Source organism: Diabrotica undecimpunctata, chromosome 7 (genome assembly GCF_040954645.1).
Source record: "Diabrotica undecimpunctata isolate CICGRU chromosome 7, icDiaUnde3, whole genome shotgun sequence".
Taxonomy (NCBI): Eukaryota; Metazoa; Arthropoda; class Insecta; order Coleoptera; family Chrysomelidae; genus Diabrotica; species Diabrotica undecimpunctata.
In genome coordinates, this window is record NC_092809.1 from 91527628 (window position 1) to 91554223 (window position 26596).

General features: G+C 34.3%; 2 protein-coding genes across 2 annotated transcripts; both read right to left on the minus strand.

The window, feature by feature from the left end:
• Positions 1 to 973: 973 nt before the first annotated feature.
• Positions 974 to 6289, minus strand: LOC140445571 (uncharacterized). The gene is made up of 3 exons (XM_072537693.1): positions 1551 to 6289; positions 1174 to 1347; positions 974 to 1075 (listed from the first exon to the last, which is right to left on the minus strand). The coding sequence occupies exons 1-3, from the start codon at positions 1613 to 1615 to the stop codon at positions 979 to 981; spliced, it is 336 nt and encodes a 111-aa protein (XP_072393794.1). The 5' UTR covers positions 1616 to 6289; the 3' UTR covers positions 974 to 978.
• Positions 6290 to 6374: 85 nt separating this feature from the next.
• mRpL20 (mitochondrial ribosomal protein L20) lies at positions 6375 to 23914 on the minus strand. Its single transcript, XM_072537692.1, has 3 exons — positions 23660 to 23914; positions 8380 to 8490; positions 6375 to 6706 (listed from the first exon to the last, which is right to left on the minus strand). Exons 1-3 carry the CDS (start codon positions 23744 to 23746, stop codon positions 6449 to 6451), a joined length of 456 nt encoding a protein of 151 aa, XP_072393793.1. The 5' UTR covers positions 23747 to 23914; the 3' UTR covers positions 6375 to 6448.
• Between the last annotated feature and the right edge of the window lie 2682 nt (positions 23915 to 26596).

Consider the following 26596-nt stretch of genomic DNA (forward strand, 5'->3'; position numbering starts at 1 on the left):
TGCAACTGGCACTTTAAAATTGTTATTTAAGGCTACTAACATAAACACCAGTACCTCTCATGCTTCTGGTATATTATCAGATTCTATATCTGTACCAAAATCTATCTATCTATCAGGGCCAATAAATTTTTTCCCATCCCATTTTACTAGCTTACGAATAGACATTTCGTTCAGCACTAAATTACACACAAGTGTAACACAAGTGTTACAAGTGTTTTATTTTGCTTCCCTGCTTCTTCAACTTTGTTTTTCAAAGCATTTAAAGCTTCTTTGGAAAATCCGGGTGCGCCATCAACAGTTTGGTACCATTTTGTTATGGTTGATGGGTGTGGTAATGAATTCTTAAAAGCTCTTCTTACAAAATCATAGGCTTTTGCTGAATACAATTTAAAGCCAGTGCAAATGACCTTAATTCTGGAGAATATTTGGCACATTTGGCACCCTTTAAAAATCGTTGAAACAACGCTTTGGCTGATTCTGGTAAAGAGACCTAAAACAATAAAAAATACAAAAATAAAAGAATATAATAATAATTTAATTTTGTTCTTTATCGAATATGTGAAAGAAAATTTACCAACAACACAGATTCAGCATTTTCTGTAACATACAGTTTTTCTTTTAATGATTGTACCAATGCGTTTAATGTTGTTGCTTGTCGTTTTCATCTTTTAGTAGATTTTCTTAGGGTGTCAATTTGTTTCTTTTTTTTGCTATATACATGTTTACTGATTCCATGTATCTTTTTCTTTTTCTTGGGCAGTCTAAGTCCGACATGGAAAAATCCCCCACATAATGCTTCCTAAAAATAAAAAGATTTAATGAAAGAAAAATTGCTTATTCAAGGATATAATAATGCAAATGAAAAATTAAATGAATATTGATTCTTGTTATTTTTTTTAGCTATTAATTCTCTATCTGCAGCATTCCCTTCAATATTTTTCTTGCCTAAGAGTTCCTCAGTTTCTGAGGCAGACAAAGTTAGTTTACTGCTAGCAGTTCGAAATTTAAATTGTGGGTGTCTGATGGACTAGGGAGAGCTTTAGTTCCTACCACCTCTTTAACGTCTTTAGAAGACCTGTATGCAAAGAGAAAACAATATAGAAGAAACAATAAACAGAAAATTAATATAAATATTAAATACCAATGTAAAAATTTAATAAAAACATTACCCACCTTGGTATAGCTAATGGTTTTGCATTTTCTTTTAGACGAACAAAGCTAGATTTCATGATAACATCATTTGGATCAAAATGATCACAACAAATACGTGACCATCTGGAAAGCTTGTTCTTATTTAATTGTAAAATGTATATCCAAATTTCCTGTTTTTCTTCGTCAAAAGGAAATCTATGAAAAAAAAAATAGTAAGAAAAATTATATTTAAATGATTTTAATAAAAAAAAAAGCCAAAAAGTTAATGGAAATTGTTATTATTCAGTATAATACATAATAATTTATTTATTTATTAAATAAATAACAACTAAACGCCTCCACTGGCTATCAAAACATGACCTAATATTTATCAAACATACATATAAAAAATAACTTACTTGAAAAGTGATAACATTTCGCTCTTCGAACTTCGGCGACCACAAACAAGATACCTAAATGGCATTTTACTAAAATAGTAGGTACATGACCCTCAAAAATTTTAAATAAAATGTGTTTGAAAAAAATATGTAAACACACAACTTCATATCAAAACGATAAACAATAACAAAGGTATTCATGTTGTGGACACTTTTTAAAGCATTCACGGAGTCTATATATTATACGTAATTGGCTCCGTATGACATGCCATTGCACCAGAAGCTGGAGATAGTCACCGAACTGTTTCCACAAGGACGGTGGCATGGTGTGCGGAGAGACGTCGAGGCTGAGTGTGGGATTCCCTTTACTTTGGATGAACTAGCTGTGGCGGTGAGTTCCCTTAAGTCTGGTAGGGCTCCCGGTCTAGATGGTGTCCCACCTGAGACGGTTATACGTCTGGGGCGTTTGGAGCCCACGTGGCTGCTGGAGCACATGAATGCTCTTCTTGCCGCGCAGTCTTTTCCGGATCCCTGGAAAATCTCGAGGCTCGTGCTCCTGCCTAAATTCAAGGCAGGAAAATATCGTCCTATTTGCCTTCTTCCTTGTATCGGAAAGCTGTATGAGAGAATGCTACGTTCGCGTATCGAGGAAGTGATTGTGATGTCTGGAGGCCTGTCTCCGAGACAATATGGTTTCTGCCAGGGTAAAAGTAAAGTGGATGCGGTGACCGATGTGCTCCGGGCGGAACGGGGAGTTGGGGCTGATCATCGATGGGTCGTCCTGATTCTCTTTGACGTCCGAAATGCTTTTAATACATTGCAGTGGGGTCACGTAATGGGCTCTTTGGAAGCAAGGAACTGTCCTGGGTATCTGAGGAATGTGGTCGCTGATTACCTTTCCGAGAGGAAGATTGTGGTGGAAAATGGTGTGATGCTGGATGTAACGGCTGGGGTCCCGCAGGGCTCCGTCCTGGGTCCGACGTTGTGGAACCTAGCATACGACGATGTCTAAAACTGCGAATATGAGGAGGGTGTGACCCCCTTCGCATTCGCGGACGACCTTACTATGCTGGTGGCGGCACGGGACAGGGAGGAACTCTTGCTTCGGATTACGCGTGCGTGTGTACTAGTTAAGAATTTGATGAGTGGGCATGATCTTTCTCTCGCGGAGGATAAGACGGAGGCTGCAGTACTCAGAGGCTATAGAAAGAGAGATAGGGTGGAATTTGAGTGCGCGGGAGCGAGAGTGGCGCCCAAAAAGTAAGTTAAGTATCTGGAAGTTACTCTCCACCAGGGTGGGAGTTGGGGGGAACATCTGAGGGGGTGACCCGCAGGGCTATTCAGAGAATGGCTGCGCTGGGGAGGATAATACCTAATATCGGTGGTCCCAAATCCGAAAAGAACAGGGCGCTCCACGGTGTTGTGCAGTCTGTCGTCCTCTACGCGGCCCCAGTCTGGAGTGAGGCGGTAAAATACCAACTTACAAGAGGCACATGGTACGCGTGCACAGAACTAGTCTGCTGCGGGTAGCATGTGCCTACAGAGCTGCCGCCCTGTGGGTTATCACCGGCTGTGTTCCTTTCCATGTGCTGGTAGGTGAAAGAGCAAGGATTCACAGTCGTAGGGGGCGGAACATTGGAGAGCGAGAAATGAATGAAATAAGACTGGCCGAGAGATTAGTCTCAATTGGCCAGTGGCAACAGGAGTGGGAGGCAACACGTGATGTGGCGGAGTGGACGAAGTCACTAATCCCGAACCAACGAAGCTGGGTGGACTGTGGGCATAGGCAGCTGGATTATTATCTAACGCAAATGCTCACAGGCCATGGCTGCTTCCGCAGCTACCTTTTCAGGTTTAGGAGGGCTCAGTCCGATCAGTGCCTTTACTGTGGTTTTTCGGATACTGTGACACACACGATGTTGGAATGTGAGCGATAGGCGGATGAAAGAGAGAAGTTTGTAAGAGAGTGAGTAAGAGAGAGAGTAAGTTTATACTTATAAAAATTTATAAATATATATTTATGTTCTATACCATTTAAGTTTATTATCTCTAGAATAAATATAAATAACTTAAATAACTCAATGGTATAGAACATTACTTTCATCAAACAAACAATCACATTACACCTATCTCTACTTCATTGGATAAAATCTGTCTCCTCAAGAACTTCCCCGTTTACTGTCAAACAATTACAATAGCAGACTTAAGTTCTTCAATCAACAATACAGGATAGTTTGAACCATGTTCTTTCAACCATCAATTAATAGAGTACCGGCATGTAAGTAATGTTTTATTTATTTGTTCATTTATTAATTTATTACAGTTTAATAGACTATTTTACCAATTTGTGGGTCTTACCTTGTCTGCTTAAACATTGTATTCATTTTGAAAACCACAGACATGTAATATTGGCATAATTACTGTAATTTATATCATCTATCTTTGTTTATCTTTATTAGACAACACCCTAATATGGGTTTATTATTTCAGCATTTATTTAACTTTGTATCGAGACCTGAAGATGCTTTGCATATTGTAGAAAGCGAAACCGGTCGTCTGGATAGTTAAATTAAATTGATTGTAAGTCTAATTTATTATTTCTTTTACCATTTGGGTTTTAGTTTAATTTAACGTAGTAAGTGCCAAAGATTCAGGTATCTATTATCCTGCCTACCAACTAAAACGACCCTCTCTTACTTGTGCGCAGTTGACTGTGGTACGTATCTTACTTCGAAAGTGGGGTGACCGCTGTAAGGCTGACGACATTTTTGGAACACTCCCTTCTCTTCATCTAGATCTTATCTATTGTTCTGAAGCTATTTTCTTGTGGCATTTGTAATATAATGTGCAAAGTAATTACTATTTGAATAGGAATAAGCCACAATTGAAGGTTAAAATAAGTTTATTGACGTTTGACATTAATCCAACTTGTAAATACAGTACATTTTGGAGACTGCTATCGCTGTATTTCCGTTCTCCTCCGCCAATCCTCCCGGTCCAAGGCATGCTCCTCCAAACCTCTCGATTCCATCGCTCTTCTAATTCCTTCATTTCATGAGCGTCGAGATCTACGTCTTTTTCTTCTTCCAAGGTGCTTCCATTTGTGAAGTTTTTCGGGCCAACGGTCGTCAGGTATTCTCAATAGGTGTCCAAACCATTTTGAACCTATTCCTTCTATTCTGTCAATGACCGTTTCTGTAGCATTTGTTATTTCTTATAGATTCGTTGGTCTTCCTTTCCTGCCTTGATGTTCTAGCACTGCTTCTTAAATAATCCATTTCAACTGCCAATAATCTTTTCTTCAGGTCTGCATTAATTGTCCATACTTCAGAGCCATAACAAAGAACTAATTCAACCATGGTTTGCCCTATTCTTTTTTTGTTCCTTTTGGAAATATTGCGATCTCACCATAAGGAGTTCAGACATCCTACAATTTTACGTCCCTGATTAATTCGGTGTTTAATTTTTGGTTTCTCCCAAGCCGTTCTTAGCAATGAGTGCACCTAAATCTTTAAATTTTTTCGCTTGTTTGATTTCCACGTCCTCGTCTATTAACACTTCAACCCTTGCATCTGAATTGATAACTAAATATTCTGTTTTCTTCATGTTGACTTGTATCCCCCACTTTTAATATTCTGTATCAAAAATTCTAGATCATAAGAATCTTGAGCTAGGACGACTTGGTCATCCGCAAAGTTCAGGGAGAACAGTACGTCATTTTCTATGGGGATTCCCATCCTCTGGCAGTGTTTTTTCCAATTTTGAAGGGCTGCCTCAATATATAAATTAAACAGTATCTCTGTTGGTTATCACATAATCTATCATAGATCTTTGTCCATGGGTGTTATTAAATGTATATTTGTGTTGGTCTTTGTGGCCAAAAAATGTGTTGTTAATTCTAAGGTTCATTATTCATGCAGAAGTTTATCATCAGTCCTCCATTTTCGTTTTTAACATTCTCGTTATGTTTTTGCTTAAGAGCGTAGGCGCAAAATTTCGGGCCAATGCTTTTTAAACGCATTTATTTTTTTCGAATCCTGAGAAAACTAGTAAGTATTTTTGAAAAATTTAAACGGAGAGTGAAATAATACATTATTACTTAGGGCCAAAAGTCCGTGAAAACTTCTATAATGTTTATTTTAATAAGTTTCAGGGCTGAAAAATAAGAGAAAATTTACTGTGATTTTTAATTTCAAATATCTGATTTAAAAGAACTATTTGTTTATTCTAAGGGACTTTCGGTCCTCGGTAATAATGTAATCTTGCATTCTGCGTTTAAATTTTTCAAAAATATTTGTTGGTTTTCTCAGAATTTGTAAAAAATGAATGCATTTAAAAAGCATTGGCCCGAAATTTTGCGCCTACGCTCTTAATTATGGGTATTACTTGATTGCCTATTAGAGCGTTAAAATCCCCCAATGTTATCATCTTCCCTCTGAATTGATCTACTACTTGTTGTAGTTGGTTATAAATCGTTTCCCTTGTTGTTTGGGGCTTGTTATTTTCTGGGCTGTATGCTCCGATGATGTCTTCCTTTTCCATTCTTATCTTTGCTGTTACAATCCTTTCTGATATGTAGTGACACTCTTTGATGTGATTTTGGTGTATTAGTAAGGCTATACCTTCTTTGGTCCTAGTTTCTTGTGCTACTTCACTGTAGATTAATATGTATTCACCTAATTTGGAGTGTCCTTTTCCTTTCTTTTTTTTGTTTCCTATAGAGCACAAATGTATATTTCTTTCTCTTTCAGGACTTGGGTTATTTCTTCCCTTGACTTGAGCGACACAATCCACCCCTAAATCACCCCAGGCACTGTTTTTATCGCAATATTAAAGATAAAGAACTAATTGCTTATATTTATTTGTATTTATCATAAAACTCAAATTTACATATATTATCTACATATGCATTTTAAAAGCTACTTTTGTTTGGCCATACAGCCTCTAGTAATTATCCTATCAAGGGAGCTATCTGCACTTATTCCAGCTAAACCATCATCCACAGCTCTTCTTTTAGCAATGTCTGTGAGTGCTTTAAATGAGTATGGTTCCCAACAAGCTAGATCTGCCAAGGTTCTTCTATTCAATAGTATATCAGATCTCACCAGACCCTCTCTGAAAGTTTCGTAACTTACATTATGTTGATCACAACCTGCTCTTATCCTCATTTCCCATAACTAAAACAACCAACAGAAATAAAATATATAAATATTTATTATTTAAATAAAACAATAACTAAGGGCAAACCAAGAATATTTTCGTAGTTAAATCGGAACTTAAAAAATAATTGAAATAAAATAATTAAAAAACAAATGTTTGTATAGCATAACGAATGTCTTAATTTAACATAATTTTTGCTTTGCTTTGGCAGAGCATACTTTGATTTGGTATGCTTAAGAATTAGGTTTTTAGAGCATTGCCTTACTATACCATCAACTTATTGTTCTCAATCTTGGTTACTTATAATCTAAATATTTACCATTCTCTATTCTTGAATTGCCTTACCAATTTTTTTCTTCTTTTATCCGCTACCTGAATTACATAGTACATAGTATATGCGAACAAGCCAAGAAGAACCTAGTGTAAATCCCCATTCTCGTACCGCTCCAACGCAAATTTTGTTCGATATACCGATCACAACACGATAGTTTGTTAAGAATATCGCTCATCAACGTATATATGGTTTGTATACACCACTGTGTAAGTGGTTTTTCTTTTTTCTCTTTTTGTTCTTAATAAATTTGCTTAAGTTGTTGTTTGTTCTGAAAGCTGGTGTTACTCCTTTCTTTGTATGTGTTTCGCTATTTTTGTTGATATCTTGCCTGTATATGTAATCGAGCCGAAGGTAACAGGTTTTTTGTCTGTTACTAAGATAATCCTAATTTCAGGGCTTTCTTAAACAATAAACAATTTTTTAACACAAAAACTACATAAGAAAGCGTTTTTATCACATAGTACATGTGATAAAAAATAATAGACAACTTAAAGGTAATTTCTATACCACAGCTATTGTAAGACCAGCTAGGATGTATAATAAAACATGATCAGAAATGAGAATACTTATATAGATATGCGGTGTTTCAAAAAAAGATAAAACTAAAAATCAATAGATCAGAAAAAGTCTGGAAAAGTAGTGGCACCTATTCTACAATCCAATGCTAAGAGTCATTGAGTATTGATCTCATGAAATGACATCAATGAAAAAGAGAATGTGACTGTTCTAGATTTTAGCTTTTTTGTTGTCTGACTGTATTAGTAGAATTCTCGAAAAAAAATATTACTGCTGTAATGTCATTCACAATTATTTAATTATAAAAATATGTTACATTTTTTAATGTATTAAATAATATAGTATTTCAAATATCAAAGATATCAATATAAAGGATATTTAAGTATTACTTTTTAAATTGAAATATAAAGTTTTAAAGTATTAAATCTATAATTCCAATATTTTAAATCCATTAAATATTTTAAAGAATATTCTATAGAAATAAAACATTTCATACAGTTTTCCGAGAATATTATTCTACTAACTTAAATTATATGTAAAAAATTGATAGTATCAACCTAAAAAACATAATACTTTTAGATATTGAATACTGTGTTATTTATCCAGAGTGCATATTTATCCAGAATTTTTACTATATCATATCATAAATGGAATAAAATTTCCATAAAATGTAACTAAAAGATATTGCAATTTTGACTTTTAGCGGTTAAATACAGTGACAGGCCAAGATTTTTTAAAAATTAAACCCACTATGAATTTAAATGTATTTGTTGATGGCTTTGGATAGCTTGATTTAGTTAGCCACAGTAAAAATGTATATTAAAATAAAAGAATACTAACACTAGCCATGTCTTCTTTCCTTAATTTTCTCCCTTTTGTAGCATAAACTAGAGCTCTGTTGACATTTCTGATTGCAATGCTGTAACAATTTCTTCTTCGTCCAATAAAGTGCTAAAAAATCAGATTGTATACAGATTAGTTAAATAAAAGAATAAATAGAAAGAAAAGTAACTTAAGTTCATAGTATGTTGCTATAGTTTGATTATGTAGTAACTGTATAATGATTTTATGTATAAGATTTTTAGCACATTCTTATAGAATAAAATATGTTCCCAAAGACATATATGAAGAATGACCGCAATTAATGCTGTGAGTTTGGAGATTTAAAATGTCAAAATTAGAGCATTCTTATTTTTTGTATCTTTCTATCTAAAGCCAAATTGCTTTAATAAAATGTTGATATTAAGAAAGGTAAAGGGTGTTAAAGTGCAAATTTAAAATTTTATTTTTTGCTATAACTTTCATGTTTGTAAACATTTTTGTATAAAAATTTACAGCTGGGTACTTTTAAGTATGAGAAATAATAATTTGATGCACACTTTGATGTAGCTAATAGAGGGCGCCACATAGCCACATATGTGGCATAAAGTTGCACTTTTTTGATTTTTAAGTTGCCTGTATTTGTGATAACAAATATTAAAGATACATTATTGTAACAAAAAAAGGTATACCTGTTAATAACTTCAAAACTCAACAGTTTTCGAGATAATCGCATTTTAGAAATCAGCTGCATAATTCTAATTTAAGGGCAATTACTCCAGGCAACGAAGGCAAAATAGACAAAAACATTAATACTTCTGAATTTTGGTATTATATACCTTTAACTAAAGTTAATAGTTAACGAAATATTAAATAAAATAAATATATCAGCAGGATAATTAATAATAGGATTTGACAAAATAACAGAATAATAGGATTTTACATCAAACATTTTACGTTTTATGTTAAATTAAAGTCATAATCAAAACATTTTGTTTATAAACCAAATTAAGAAATAGTTAAACTAAATAACATAACTTTTTGTCAAAGTACAATAAGTGTTCGATATGTCCCATTTTCTTTAATTTATTTGTCAATATATTCCATAAAAGATCGTCACATACTAAATAGCATCATTGGTTCTAAAGAAACTGCTGCAGTATTTATTTCTTCCCATAGTTGGTTGCGAATATTTATAGGATTCTTATAAACACGTTGCTTGAATGCGCCCCATACACCAAAATCAAGCGGATTAAATTCTGGGCTACGTGGTGGCTATAATGTATAATGGATGAATATATTCTTTTGGCTACATATCCAAATCTTATGGTATATTGTGGAATTACATCTTATTTGTCGCAGAGGTTAAAAATAATGTATTAAACTGTGATGTATCTCGTTCATTGGTTACTTATATACACACGGAATAACCTATCAATGACATTACTTATTTATATGATTACGTTACAGCTTACGAGTAACTATAATTACATCTCGAACAAATGGACTATTATGATTTACTAACGAACAAATATTATGCTAAAGTAAATTGCCTGTTTGTTTACTGTGTAATGAATAATAAGTATTCTTTTGGGATTTTTTTTTTAATTAAATGATTATATCAATATCTCACCACATTGCCAAGGAATACGACTACGACGACCAATTCAACTTTCAGAAAAGTTGTATTTAAGTATGTTCTCACTGCCTTCTCTCTAGAATGTGGTGATGTACCATCTTGCATAAACCACATATTTTGGGTTTTCAGCATTTTACAATGGAGAAAAAGTAATACAACGACAGTATAGAAACTTAGGAAGCGATAGAAAAGGGAAATTGTAAACATAATGACCGCCAACGTCTGAATACGGTCACGGCACCTAAAGAAGAAGATTGAGAATCTTTTTTCCAATAAGACATTTAGCAGCCATAACAAAGCATTTTGTGATGTAACCTTATCATCTTTGAGTTGTTTTAATAAAAATAACCTATGAATTAGGCTTATCTACAGATATTCACTGCTTTACCACACAAATATTATTATGCAGCTGACTTATAAAATGCGATTATCTCAAAAACGGTTGAATTTTGAGGTTACTAACAAGTATACCTTTTATTTGTAAAAATAATATATCTTCAATATTTTTCAACACAAATAGAGCTAGCTTAAGGAGCAAAAAAGTTAAGCGCAAATTTATGCCACACATGTGACATATATGGCGCCCTCTATCAGTTACATTATAGTATGTATAAAATTATAATTTATCCTACTCAAAAGCATCTAATTGTAAATTTTTGTCTATAAATATTTACAAACGTAAAAGTTATAGCGAAAAATAAAATTTTAAATTTCCACTTTAACACCCTGTATCTTTCTTAATATCAACATTTTATTTAAGCAAGTTGGCTTAAATCGTAATATTTTAAAGTGCAGAATCTATGGTTTTTGTTTGTACAATTACTTAAGGACCACCCTGTATATATTTTCCGATATGACAAATTTTCAACTACCGTATACTTTATTCAGTATATGGAACAAAGATAACACTTAATTGTTTGAATATAAGTGAGATTCAGTCACCATCTACAAGGAATGGGCAATCCTCGTGTAGAAATTAATCGTCCAATGAATATTTGCTCCAAATAATTTTTAAATTCGATTGCATTATGTGCTGGACAGCCATCCTGTTGAAACAAGACATCGTCGAAGTTGACCGCAAGGTCAAATGTTTATTTTCCCTAGACCAATAGCGGACGACAGATGGATTATGACGTTTATGGATTGTGAATGAAAATTCATCAGAAAACAAAACATTTTTTAAAAAGTTATTGTTCTCATTCGATTTCTTCTTCATAGTTTCACAAAATTCCATATGTTTAAAATTAATCGCCTGGAAAAAGTTCTTGGGTGGTTTTCACTTTATAGCAATTGTATTCATTTCGTTTTAAAATATTCCTTACAGTTCTCTCCTTTAGGTCAACTTCGTCCACAATTTGTATACTCGAACAAGGCGTTTCTTCAGCAGTTAAACAAACTTGCATTTCGCGAGCTTCGCGTTCAAAAGAGATTTGTATCGATCGTGGTTGATCCGGTGGACGACATTTCATACAGGTATTTATGCAACCGAAGTTTTCAAAGTTTTTAATAATTCATCGAACTGTTTTCTCTGTCGGAATTGCGCGATTTTCCAAAGCAGCAATAAATAACTATTATTATTTCTTCAATAGAATGGTTCCTATAATAACATGTTACCCTTTGGATCTTGTCTTCTCGAAAATATACGTTTGGCATGTTAATTATTAAGTTACGGTCAGATAATCAAGTGAATCAGACGGCCGACTCGCATTCGCTTCACTGTCGAATGGTTAAGTGGATGGGCGTTCAAGCCCTGGCTCGGTGTACAGAAAAATAAAAAAGGCTAACGAAGCAATTTAAAATTCTAAAACGAACCTGCGGCTTAGACTAGAATATGTTGCAGTAGGCAAGAGATTAGGGCTTGCGGCTCGGTGATACTCCTCCATAGATACTTAGCGGAAGGGCGTGGCGCCTACATATATATATATATATATATATATATATATATATATATATATATATATATATATATATATATATATATATATATATATAAATAAATATATCTATATATATATATATATAAATAAATATATCTATATATATATATATATATATATATATATATATATATATATATATATCTATATAGTGAACTAGTGAGTGAACTAGAAGTGACTAGTGAGTGTAGTAGTGTCTGGGGGCTCGGGAGACTGAGACCTCGGAAGCCCTGAAGAAGACATCAGAGAGGATGTCGAAAGCTCGGCAAAATGAATATCGACGCGGTTCAACCCGGAAGACTGGTGAGTTTAATATTAATTTTCATAATAGTATTAATCTTAGCTCTAAGTTTAATTGTACCAACCGCGGAAATCTTTCCGAACATTTTATTCGCCTCTACGGGGAGGAATTTTACCAGCTCACTAAATCATATAGTAACCTACTACTACGTAAAAATCGTCTTCTTTGTGATTTAACTTTCCTTAAAGCCTGCCGAGACCATAAAGTCATTCCCAAATTTCTGAAACTTAAACACCACACTTCTTCTTCTTCTATCTCCCAAATTCTTAGGAAAACCAGTTTTGCTCTTCTCCGTGAAGCTATTCATTCCACTAGACGAAAACTAGATGTCACAAATAGCAATATTTTCAATATCTGCTCTTCTATTCATTCTTTCAATGTACATCCTATATTATGGGACAGTTTCGACCGTATCAATACACAATCAGCCCTAAACACTTTCGAATCTAAGAGTAAAACTCAGAAGCGCAAATTATTGCATCTCATTTCCGAACAAATTCCAAAAACCTCAACGCTGGAACCCACTACAGTGGTCCATAACTTTTCTGGTACCCCTATTTCTGCCATTGCCACTCAAGTTTTAGCAAAAGGTTTCAATTACTCTGTTACCCCAAGTCACATTCCAATTGAGACAATCATCTGTCAAACTGAAGAAGCCATCTCCAGTTTATCTTCCGAAGATACTGAAATAACCAGACAAGACATCTCTAGAGTTCTTAGAAACTCAAAGCCTCCTGCTCAGAACATTAGCCAATCCGAGAAAAAAAGCCCTGAAAGAACTTCGTTCAAATCCAGATCTAGTCATTCTTCCCGCCGATAAAGGAAACACCACCGTCATCCTAAACACTTCTTCTTACATCAATAAACTTTCAAATCTCGTTAACACTCCAGACTACAAACCAATTCCTAATAATCCAACAACCTATCTGGAGAAAACAACAAAAGCCATTATCAATAAAACCTCTCTTCCTGTTGACATCAAAAAATCTCTAATTCCTTGTGAAAAGTCTTCAAGAACACCTCGAATATATGGCCTCCCCAAAATTCACAAACCCGATATTCCTCTACGTCCCATTGTCAGTGTATACAACTGCCCTACACAACCATTGGCCAAGTATTTGGCCAAAACTCTATAACCTTTCGCCGAAAATGTTTCATCCTTCGTCAAAAACTCTTTTCATTTCATTGAACTTCTTAAACAATACCCTATATCACCGTCAGACATTCTAGTAAGTTTCGATATTGTCTCACTTTTTACAAATATTCCTATAGATGAAACTCTAAACATTCTGAAAACTAAGTACAGTATCCAACAAGACCACTTATCTCTCATTAAACATTGTATGTCCAACACATATTTCATCTTCCAAAATCAATTCTACAGACAAATAAATGGTGCCCCAATGGGCTCCCCTCTATCTCCAGTGATTGCCAATATCTTTATGGAAGACTTCGAGACCCGAGCACTATCCACATCAATGCTCAAACCCACATGTTGGCTACGATACGTTGACGATACATTCGTCATTTGGCCCCATGGCAGGGATGCTTTGGTGTCTTTCCAAACCCATCTGAATGGTATACATCCTAGTATCCAGTTCACGATGGAGGTGGAAACTGATTCATCCCTACCGTTTCTCGATGTTTTCATAAAGAAACACCAATCTCAAGGTTTTCATTACTCTGTCTATCGAAAACCCACACATACCAATCGTTACTTGCATGCCAACTCTCACCACCCACCTTCACAAATTAATTCAGTCATTAATACCCTTGTATCCAGATCAATACGCCTTTCCGATGATGCAAGTAGATCCGCTGAGCTTTCTTGTTTAAAACAAGCCCTCATCCAAAACGGTTACCGCGAAAATCACATCAATAGGAGCATCCACAGACATCAATCTCCCACTTAATCTCAATCCAAAGACTCAGACCCTTATCATACGAAAGCTTTTCTTCCTTACATCAAAGGTGTCACTGACAAAATCGACAAAATTCTTAAACCAAGAGGAATAAAAACAATATTTACAACTCAACAAAAACTTTCATCTCTTGTCCGATCAATCAAAGACAGTATTCCATATGAACAGCACGGAGTTTATGAAATTCCTTGTGCAGACTGTCCCCGATCCTATATAGGCCAAACAAATCGTAGAATTCAAAATAGGATTTATAAACATTCCATTTCTGTTCGCAATTCCGATTCAATTTCAGCTCTCGGTCAACACCATCTTCATACAGATCACAAAACTGATTTTGAAAACTCCAGAACCATAGCCCCCATCCGCTTTTATAAACCAAGAATTATCCGAGAAGCCATAGAAATAGAAAAAAGACCAAATTGCCTTAATAAAAGAGATGACGCCATACGGTTACCTTCTACATGGAGGCCTCTTATAAACAAAATATCGCCCCCTCCATCCTCGAATCAAAATCCCACTCTCGGAAATGTTCGCGCCTACTCTCGCGCCAACCCCACCCTAACCCCCACCTAGGCCACGTCACCATCGACGGTATAAATGAACCGGCCCCTGGTCCCAGTCGTAGTAGTGAACTAGTGAGTGAACTAGAAGTGACTAGTGAGTGTAGTAGTGTCTGGGGGCTCGGGAGACTGAGACCTCGGAAGCCCTGAAGAAGACATCAGAGAGGATGTCGAAAGCTCGGCAAAATGGATATCGACGCGGTTCAACCCGGAAGACTGGTGAGTTTAATATTAATTTTTATAATAGTATTAATCTTAGCTCTAAGTTAGCTCTAATATATGTATATATATGTATATATATGTATATATATGTATATATATATATATATATATATATATATATATATATATATATATATATATATATGTATATATATATATATATATATATATATATATATATATATATATATATATATTTAATATACAGGGTGTCCCGGAAAATAGTGCGTTCCTGAAAGGTATGGGCTGAGTGCAGCATTTAAGAGCCGGCAACGTTACGCTCCAAAAAGATATGGGTAGAATGCACCATTAACAGAATACTTTCTTATAAATTCTTTTCTAAAGTCAACTGTTGTCTCAAAAAATAAAAAATAATAAAATTTCTTTTACTCTCTCTGGTATACCGTTCAATCTGCTACTGTATACGTTATTCAGTAACTGTTTCTTTAAACAATTATATCATTTATCATCATCATCATATAAACATATATATATATATATATATATATATATATATATATATATATATATATATATATATCTGAAGAGTCATTATTAACGAGACAAATTATATTAAATTATTACAATTTTTTGTATTGCCATGTAATAGAACAAAATATGTTTAATTTGTATTTTAACCCTGCGTAGTGTGCCTAGATAAATTAGCACGAGAGGTGTTCCGGGGTATGTCATACCCCAAACTAAATTAACGCAGGAAGTTAAAATTTTTAGATTTAATCATTTAAAATGGTTAATCTTGGTTTTTACTTATATATGATTCAAATAAATTAAATATGGTACTGTAAAAGTCTTATATTTAAATGGTAAACAGCATTAAATTTATCCAACATATTGCAATTATGCTAGTCAAAAAACACGAGTGAACAATAATACACTCAGATATTAGGAAAAATTTTATTGATCACACAACTCTAAATAAACTTATAGCCTAAGATTCTACAAACTAAAGAAAAAAATGATCGCCAAAATACATTAAAAAATAAAAATGTTACGACTCCTCAAAGTTGTCGCAATTTGAACACGTCATTATTGCGTGTTCCAAACAAATTGGAGTATCACATAGCATGCATATGTAAAAAGTCTTCTTATCTTTATTTATTGGACAAACAGAACATCTACTGCTTGTCCTACGTCGCTTATGTCCCAACTGATGTACCTCTGGTTGCTGATTATCACGTAGTGGTCGACGCAAGGAATGGTTTTGTCTTTGTTGGTTTCAAAGATCAGAAATCAGCTGCACACCCAGTTCTTTCAAAAAAATTCGTCTTTTTAATTTATCGTTTTTTGTATTTGTTTCATATATAACTTGAGCATTTACTTCAGCTGTATTCAAAAAAGAAAAAAATAGTGTCAAAGTCCAACGACGACTATTTCTTGGTACGCTGTAATTAGCAGATAGCTCATCCAATGTGTCTACACCGCCTTTGGTTGAATTGTAATAAAAGTCAATTATTTCAGGTAATTTCTTTTCACCAGCTTCTTCAATTATAGTATCATCATGATGCAATGTATAAAAGAGGATTATGTTTTTGACACATATGAGACAGCCGTTATATCTTCTTTGAAGGCAAATTTTGAACTGTGAATTTCTCTTACTCGTGTGTTCAGAAGTGCTGTTGGAATTGGCCTTTTGTTCTTCCTAACTGTCCCAACCAATGTAAGGTCATGAGTCTGAAGTAGATTGATCATGCGCGGATAACTGGTAAACCAGTTACTTATTGAAAGTAGTTCTTACTTTGAAGATGTCCGAATTTGAAATCGGAAGTTACAAAAATGGATTTAATAATAAACACCAGCAAAACCAAGTATAAGAAAATAAACATGCAACCACAAATCCTACAATCACTTGTTAAAAACGACGTCATCGAAGCAGTGAACAAATTTGCCTCCTGTGGGAGTGCTCCATAACACTCAAAATAATAGTACCACAGAGATAAGCCCCAGAATTTGCAAGGCCAACAGATGCTTTTTTGGGCTCAAACTCCTTCTTAAAACCACAATTATATCGAGAAATACAAAAATAAAACTCTACAAAACAATACGCCCAGTCCTAACATAATATGGTTCAGAGACCTTGTAACGATGTTCTGATCGTTTAACAGTTCGAACCGTGGGAGTGTCAATATTTGCGCATCAACTTCTACAACGAGACGACGAAGTGGGATTCGTAGCGGCTATTTAAGGCGTGTAAGTAACGGAATTAGACAGTCTTGTAGCTAGCGCTCTAGGCTCCCTGACTCGTCGGTGTAGTGAACCTGCGACCCAACCCGGACAGAGAGATTTCCGTATTGAGGATCGTACTCTGTCCATAACCAAGCGGAACCCATCGGTATTGTGTATTGAACATTACCGTGGATCTGCACAGAGTCAACCGGGACAGAGAGATTTCCGTATTGAGGATCGTACTCTGTCCTTAACCAAGCGGAACCCATCGCTATTGTGTATTGAACATTGCCGTGGGTCTGCACAGCTAAATATTTTGTTTGCGAGTACATTCGGAGCTTTCGCTGAATTGAAGCGAAAGCGAGTATAAATCTGCGCGCGATCGATTTCCCCCATTTCATTTCTTATTAGTACTAATTTCTTTTCTTTTATAGACGTTCGCCGGGGACTTCATTCATCGCGGGATCCAGACGGGGACGTAGAATTCATTTTATTTTATTTATTGTATAAGTATACAATGTAGAATTCCTTTTTATTTTTATTTATTGTATATATGCTAAATTAATATATTTATTTTTATTTCAAACCTGTGTTTTACTGAGTCTGTCGCCCCGAAAGAGCTACCCATCACAACCTGGACTCTAACAAAAAATAATGAAAACATGTTGGGATGTTTCGAAAGAAAAATACTAAGGCGAATCTATGGAGCAGTAAATGACAATGGAGTGCGGAGAAGACGATACAACTTCGAATTTTATAGAATATATCAGGAACCTGATATCGTAAAAGATATTAAGATAGGATGTCTGATGTGGATAGGGCATGTAATGCAGATGGAACAAAATGACCCATTGAAAAGTTAGAAAAAACTCCTTGATAGACCCATTGGCCAGAGAAGAAGAGGAAGACCCAAAACAAGGTTAATTGATAACATCGATGAAGAGGCTAGGACCCACGCAGGTTTGTAAAGCCAGAATGATGATAATAAATTATATAATCGTTTAAAAAAACAGTTACTAGTTGAATGAATATATATATATATATATATATATATATATATATATATATATATATATATATATATATATAGATATATATATATATATATATATACTATTGTGATATTTAAAGTCTTGGTGCGCCAAGGAATAATTAGCTAATTAATTTTTGATTAATTAAAATTATTTCAATGATGTGATTATGACTCGTATCACAATTTTTAATTCTTTTATCTCAGGGTTAAAATTCGTGCTTCAATATCTATGCTATTACATGTGAAAGGTAAGGTCCAGAGAATACCGGAATAATAAAAAACACATATGATCTAACACTATATATTAAAAAAATTAATGAAATAATTCACACTCAAAAGTTTTCAATAAACAAATCTCATATAAGGATTCTCAAAATTTTGTTCTCCGTACGTGAACAATCAAAATTAATGGTACAAACAATATTAATTGAAAACTCAAAATCCAAACTATTCTAACTCTCCTAATCAAAATATTTATATCCTTTCTAAATTACGTGTAAAAATTGTGTTATCAATAAAAGAAAAAAAACTGCAGAAACAAAATATCTCTCTCTGATGATGAGTGGTCCAAATCCTTGTTCCTTGTAGACTATATTATCTCCTCTCAACCGCTCCCTATGTAATCAGCAATCGTACAACAGATTGTTGCAAGTATATCGTCTTTAATGATCTCCTTCAAAAGCACAAATCATTCAAATTATGATAGCCTTTCTCCTCTCGATAAACTGAATCTCTCGTTGGCCCGAGTGAAAAATGACTCTTGGAATATCTTCTCTTTACGATAAACTGAATCTCTCGTTGGCCTGAATAGTGACTCTTGGAATATAAGTAGGAAAATATGACTTACAATATTTTGCTGCTCCAGCTTCTGTCAGATACACTAACTCCACAAAAACTCACTAACATTCAACACTACTGCTTGCTACCTCTCAGGAACCGCCAGAGAACAATCCTTGTTCCTCTTACAGATTTGGAAAACCAACTGACTGATATCTTTTCTCTCTCCTCAATCTCGCTAAACTTTCTCCCACACACTTATCCCACCTTTTCAATCTCCGCCAATCACAACTCGTCACAATTCCCCCATTTCTTCATTTCGATAACAAACAAATTTTTACCTATAATTATAAATTTCCTAAAACTTATTTACAAATAATATTTTTCTATAAATCTTAAAACTAACAAAAACCTCTTTCTAAAATATCTTCTATTGTCTTTAATCACTGCACTAATGCATTTGTAAAAACCCGTTTCAATTTGTCTTTTGTTTCACTTAAACTTATGCGGGTCACTCAAGTTTAACAAAGAAATGATTGATGTAAAGCTTACATTTTGTTTGGTACAGGTAATTCAAAGATTTAATAACTTTCCTTCTCCGAAATGTTTGTTGGATATTATCCTACTTATCTGAATTATTTTAATGTTTTTGAACTTTGAAATATTTTTAAACAAACCAATATTTTTCTCGATTTTACATATCATAACAATACATATGGTATATATATATACATACTGTATATATATATACATACTGTATATATATATATATATATATATATATATATATATATATATATATATATATATATATATATATGTATATATATATATATATATACAGTTTACTCCCTCTATAACGAACACGGTTATTACGAGGTTTCGCTTATAACGAGATACATTAGATGTCCCGTGACATTTCTATTGAACTATAACCGTCTGTAATAAGATCCAAACACGTGTTTTTTACGTTTTTAGTCCGGTCGTGGCTATAAATAAATACGTTTTCAAACAGCCCCTCAATAAACTCAACTGCAGCCCGCAATAAACTTCTTTACAATGAATAAATACAACTGTTTCACATCTTTAGAAAATATATGATAGAATGATACTGGACCATTTAAAGCAGTTAAAAATAACAGAGTTCTTAAAATTGCAGAAGCAATAGTTTATGTTATCCTTGAAAATACGATTTATACATTATGTAGTTGGAAAAAAAAATAAGTACAGCTTTTTATTTTAAACAACTCTCTTATGTTTTAATATATTTCATTGACAATAAAAGTAAATAACTTTTTTTCAAAAACGCCATTCAAACAATATTTATTAACATCTTATATTGCTCCGAATGGCTTCACTATAGGAAGTTAATGGTTTAGAAAACTACAGATTCATATGTATGCACAGTATTATGATTGTCTGATATAACGAGATCGGCTTATAACGAGGTAATTAGTCTGTCATTTCAGTTCTCGTTATAGAGGGAGTCTACTGTATATGTTTTTTATGGGTTGGAGTCAATAGTCAATAAAATATTCACTCCAACCCATAAAAAACATATCTATATATTTTTTCCAAACAAGTCACAAGTACTTCTTTATATATATATATATATATATATATATATATATATATATATATATATATATATATATATATATATACTTATAATTTACTTCTTTTTGCCATCAAATGGTTTACGATAGTTTATAATATGTTTTGTAAAGGGCTTAAGTATTTAATTTTTTAGAATTTTAATTACAATGTAATTTATTTGTTGTTAAAATTAGCTGTACTCATATAAGTACAAAAGGCGTATGGGAATATTTTTGATATTTTACAATTTTGTTACAGATATGGCATCTGTAGATGATTTTGAGAGTATTAGTGTTTGAAATCTCTATGGAAAGAAATACGAAGGTTTACCTTCACCTATAGAAGATATTTGTGCTTCTAATTTGTGGTCTGAGGTGTATACTGTTATTTTTCCTCCAGGCCCAGATATACTAAGTATATCTGGTATATCTCATATAGTACGATAGGAACATCAGGATGGAATTAGCGGTTTGAAATCGCTTGAAGTTAAGATATTTGAAAAATTATTCACTGACGACATATTTCATGACATAATTACCCAAACTAATTTATATTCTCTTCAATGCAACAACCATAATTTCTTTGAATCCAAGGCAGACATACAAACATTTTTTGGTGTAGTATTGTTATCCAAATTAAGACATACAAAAGGATTAAGCTCTGGTCGGAATCTTTCCATGTTATCGAGTCCTAGATGACCTGATACATCGGTGTATCTTCCAAAAATTTTTCGTACATATACAAAAAATATTGGGTATTATCTGAGTACTTTCCATTCTCCATTGTCTTCTTATTTGAATTCCCAGATCCCTGTGCTTGGCGATCTTTTCGTTGCATTAAATATGCAGCTTATTTTTGTTAGGTATCGCCACATCTAATATTGTTGTTTATCTCGTTAGTTTATTAACTACTACGATATAGTACCTACTATAGTAACTACTACGATATACTACTAAAACGGTCCCAGTGTACCTTAAAGTCGACATTCTCAAGTATATTTTTGGATATATATATATATATATATATATATATATATATATATATATATATATATATATATATATATAATATATGTCTGAAGGGTCATTATTAATGAAGCAAATTATATTAAATTATTAGAATTTTTTGTATTGCCAAGTAATTGAACAAAATATATTTAATTTGTATTTTAAAGAAGATGTCCGAATTTGAAATCAGAACGTCAAAATAAACATATTTTAACAGAAACTCGTGGTTATTTTACATTAAAAATAGTAGATAGGTCAATGAATTTGACATATCCATGTCAATATACTTTAGTTAAAAATTTTGATTCATTCATGTGAACGGAATGGTGGTGCATGTACACAAATTCATAGACATAGATGCAGAGTATAATAAAAAACAGCATGTGGCACTTAGGGAGTGACAACAGAAGAGAATACTTCTTATAGCACATTATTACTATAAATATGTGGATTAATGAAATTTTATGTCTGCCTATTACTGAATTTTTTGAAATACTTTGAAAACATTTTTTATAATAACACCACACATTTAAATTCTTTAAAATATAAAAAATATATTTATGTATTTATGTTTAATTACTTCATTTTGATTGTTATTATATTTCATTATAATAAATTTTAGAAAAACAAAAAAATTCTCCTCAGCAGGGAATTAAACTCCAAGGTTGTCAATCCAAAGGAATATATATAACTGTTTGTGAAAATAAAATTTTGTTGTTTTTACTTTATCAGTATATTATGTATATTACTGTATACTGCAAGGTTGCTGCACACATCTCAATATTATGCATCACACTAAATATGCATACCAGCATACAGAGGGATAAGAATTATTTACTTCAAAAACACCAACTGTAAATAAGTGAAATATTATCCCAGATTATTTATTTGATGTTTAGTGATCTAGAACTTGATTTTACAGACTGATATAATTCAATTGAACCAAACCATCAGAAAAAAAAATATACCCAGGTTGAAAATTGTTTGAAATGCTGTGAATTGTGGTAAACAGTGAACAAATGTTATTATTAACAAACATATAATACAGTATAATACACACCAACAAATATTTAAATTATAATTTGAAACCCATCAATGTTAAAAATATGATTATGTATTATACTGTATTATACCTTTGTTAATAAAGCTATTTCTGTTCTATCCAGTTTACAACATAATAACATTTGTTTACTGTTACCACAATAAATTACTTGAACAAATTAAAATAGTATTTTTGAGGAGAAAAACAATTCTCAGTAATTTCTTTGGAGGTACTTGCTCATAGTAAGAATGTATAACTGAAGAATTGAAAAAAGGCTAAAAATAAACAGATGCAGCGAATGTTGGGCATATATAAATGACACTCATTAATGCCACAGACCTAATAAAAGAGGCATGTGCGAATACTGCCATAAATCAGGGCACCACACAGAAAAGTCTAAAGAGGAAGAAAGAAAAGGTGTCTTTGAAAACACCCACAGAATGGGCAGTATAGACTCCATACATTCTAAGTAATTCTGGCCTCCTGTAGGTAATATTCCAAAAAAACATAGTTTTGAAAGAGGTTCTGGACATCCCTCTTATCAAAAAAAAAAAAAAAAACATTGATTCCCTTCTAGAACCAATTAACACTCTGTGATGTAGCTATATGAAGCTGTAGTGACTTTTGGAGAAGCAACATGATTTCAGAATGACATTGCTTCAATGTGGAAGTGTCTCTTCATCTTATCCTTTGTGTACTCTACTGAATAACATTCAGTAAAGACTTCAAAATGGCTTCAATGTATGCGAAAAGGCGAAAAAGACTGTACATAAGTGTGTAAATTAAGTATCCAACTGAAAAGTTCTGGATGGAAGTATTTTTACAGTCTTGAAGTTGTAATAGGTACAATATTAAAGGCATACAAAACCAAAAAAAATGTTTCACTTTACATGTCCACTATTCGCTATTCTTTATCACCAGAACAATTGTACAACTACTACAACAATGTACGTAACAAATTTGTAAATAGGTATAAATAATAAGAAGTATGGTATATAAAATTTTATAGGGATTGTAAAATATAAAAACCCTTCATACACGGAAATGATTATTAAAATTGATAAAACATGAAATCACTTACAGCAGCAAGTTTAAAAATTCTACGTTTTCTCCAAATTTCGTCGGGTCCACGAGATCTTATAAAATTAATAGCGGTAGTAAACACCATTGTGCAATTATACTTAAATCTATTTTCCTAGCCCCAAGATATTTTTAAAATAGAATATGATCTTCACTAGATTTTCAACATTCCATTTCATTCACAATTCACTATCACTATTTTAAAAAGGTGTCTTATTTTATTTTTATTCCCAGGATGACGTCATTGACAGCGCTGCCATTCCTGTGTATTTAAAATACACTTCATCTAATTTACTTACCGGTGCACGTCATCCGCGTCATAGCCCGTGAGGTCACATGATATCAACACGAAATATTTAAGGCGGTAGTGTCTCCGGAGGCGTGGCATTCAGGAGCCGACAGCCGTGCCGGACGCATCAAGAAATTTGGAGATTGGTCAGAATACTTGGGAATTCCAAGTTTGACCAAATCCAAATTTCTGATTGGCTCGATGCGGAGGAAATTCCGCTTTGCTGCGTAAAATAATGAATTTGTTTTACATAAAAGCAAGTGGATTTTCTCCCATCGGGCAGATGAGCTTGCCTCTTCTAACCAGAGACCTAGTCGGTGCTTTATTGTTCCACTTTTATCTGATTGTTTTATTTCGCTACCTTATATTCAGACCTTTTCAGATTAGATTATAAATGGGATTTTAGCTTTTACTTTATTTGTATTTTTATTGATTTATTTTCTGTATATTGATTTTTTATACTCTGTGTCTAAGTTGTTCTTTCCGGTAAGTCAATGAACTCTTAGAAATATTTCTCTTGATATTTTACTTGCTATTTTATTTGATTTTTGTGTCTAAGTTGTTCTTTTCGGCAAGTTGAAGAACACTTAGAAATATTTTCATCAACATTATTATTGTATTCCTTTTTATTGATTATTATTTCTGATTTTTCATCTAAGATATTTCTTCTGTAGGTTAAAAAAATACTTAGAAACATTTTGTTCTCTTTTATTTTATTTCTCTGTTTTGATTTCCATTTTTATATTTTATTCAAGTTGTTTCTTCCGTAAGTCAAGAAATACTAAGAAATATTTTTACATTTTATTTCACTATATTTGGTTTCCTATTTTATTTCACTTTCTATTCTTTTTACTAAGTAATTCCTTCCGTAAGTCAAGGAATACTAAGGATATATTATCTGTCTCGTTTTATCGTTTTAACCCGCTGTTTTGTAACTGTTACTTGGAACCGTTACTTGTAACGGAACTACTATAGTATTTCCTTTATTCAGGTATTTCTAGCTCCTGCAAACATGGTAAATACGCGGTCAAGTTCCCAGGACAGACAGAAGTCCGAAGAGCCGGCTACGGGTCCTACAGGCCCCAATGCCCCCTCTCGGCAACATGGCGCCCAACAAAAGATATCCGAACCCACGACCCCAGGACCATCTTCAAGCCAGCCTTCACCCGCTGACTTTATAGCTGCATTTATGCAAGCGATGACGGCCCTTTCAACTACCCAAGGCACGACACCACAGATGTCCCAACACTCACCTGAGCCACCGAAGCCCAGGATTACGTACATGAAGCCACCCCAATTATCAGGCCGGGACATCGAGAATCCCCTCAATTTCCTGAAAAAGGCAGAGAACTTCCTCACCAAATACAATTTCGACGAGGACCAATGGATCGACTACCTAATAGACAATTCTCTCCATGGTGATGCGAAGAAATGGGCCCAGAAATTCTCACACACAGACCTGCCATACGACACGTTCCGAGACCGCCTCCTGAAGAAGTACAACGATCCCGCTTTACTTTCAGCCTTCACATCCAAACTCCACGGCGAACACCAACGGAAGGACGAACCAACTCAAGACTTCATAAATGGAAAAGCTGCCCTGTTCAGACGTCTCGCCCCATACATCCCTGAGGAGCAGAGATGCATCACAATTGTGAACCAACTACGACCGGACATCTCGATCTGTCTACGGCTGAACATCCCGAAGACAGAAGAAAACCTCGACGATCGCCCAGGGAATGGAAGCAGACACCTGCCGAAATACCGCTCTGAACAAACCCCAGCAGCAAGTACAGCAACAGTCCCAGCAGCAGCGACAATCCTACCGTCCCCACCGACTATGGGCATCACTCAAGAAGTGCAAATTCGCAGCAGACGAACTGGAGTACTTAGGGCACAAAATCAACCCTCCGCCAACACATAACCTCTGGAGAAACACGTGGAGACGCAACAATAGACGCAGAGGAAGACGATTCCTTCCTACTATTGTGTATGATGGAAGACGTCGATGAAGGTGCTGATACCAACCCCATCCTCGATGACCGGGTCGACCTACCACTCCAGGACAAAATCGGAGAAGTCATCAAACCCACCACGGTATGAAGCGGTTTCGGAGACGCTACCTAAAGATCTCCGAACGTGGACCAAAGAGCGAAGACGAAGAAAATCTCCTCCGTGAATTCACACTGGTCGATGACGCCGCTTATTACAACGCTTGTCCAGACCACAGGACGCTGATAGTACCCCCATCCCTCCGGACGGAAGTGATGAAGGTCTATCATGACTCATAGGAGGCTAACCACCCAGGACAGGACGAAACCATTCGCGCCATTAAAAACATATATTACTGGCCCACCTTATCGAAGGATGTAAGGACCTACGTCAAGTCCTGTCTAACCTGCCTAAAGACCAAAGCCGCTCCACGACAACGAGGCCACACAGGAGACGCCTGCCGAACTTCTGCTAGGCTACCTACCAAGGCGCGCAGAAGAGACAGAGCAGGAACGTCGAGTGGCAAATACCGCAGCCAGACGGGACGAGAGGGTTGCCAGAGCCGTCCAAAAGACCACGGTATACGCCCGGGACATGTTCCCCGACAACCCCAACGCCCCACCTGCCAGGAGGATCAGAACAGGTTATGGTGAGGAA

Excerpts from the sequence above, each read along its gene's own strand:
- LOC140445571 (XM_072537693.1), bottom strand. The coding sequence starts at position 1,615 with ATGCCATTTAGGTATCTTGTTTGTGGTCGCCGAAGTTCGAAGAGCGAA. Across the intron at positions 1,348-1,550 it reads GAAATGTTATCACTTTTCAA|ATTTCCTTTTGACGAAGAAA; the intron begins GTAAGTTATTTT and ends TTTTTTTCATAG. Across the intron at positions 1,076-1,173 it reads AAACCATTAGCTATACCAAG|GTCTTCTAAAGACGTTAAAG; the intron begins GTGGGTAATGTT and ends CTTTGCATACAG.
- mRpL20 (XM_072537692.1), bottom strand. The coding sequence starts at position 23,746 with ATGGTGTTTACTACCGCTATTAATTTTATAAGATCTCGTGGACCCGAC. Across the intron at positions 8,491-23,659 it reads GAATTTTTAAACTTGCTGCT|CACTTTATTGGACGAAGAAG; the intron begins GTAAGTGATTTC and ends CTGATTTTTTAG. Across the intron at positions 6,707-8,379 it reads GGAAAGAAGACATGGCTAGT|TTATGGGAAATGAGGATAAG; the intron begins GTTAGTATTCTT and ends TGGTTGTTTTAG.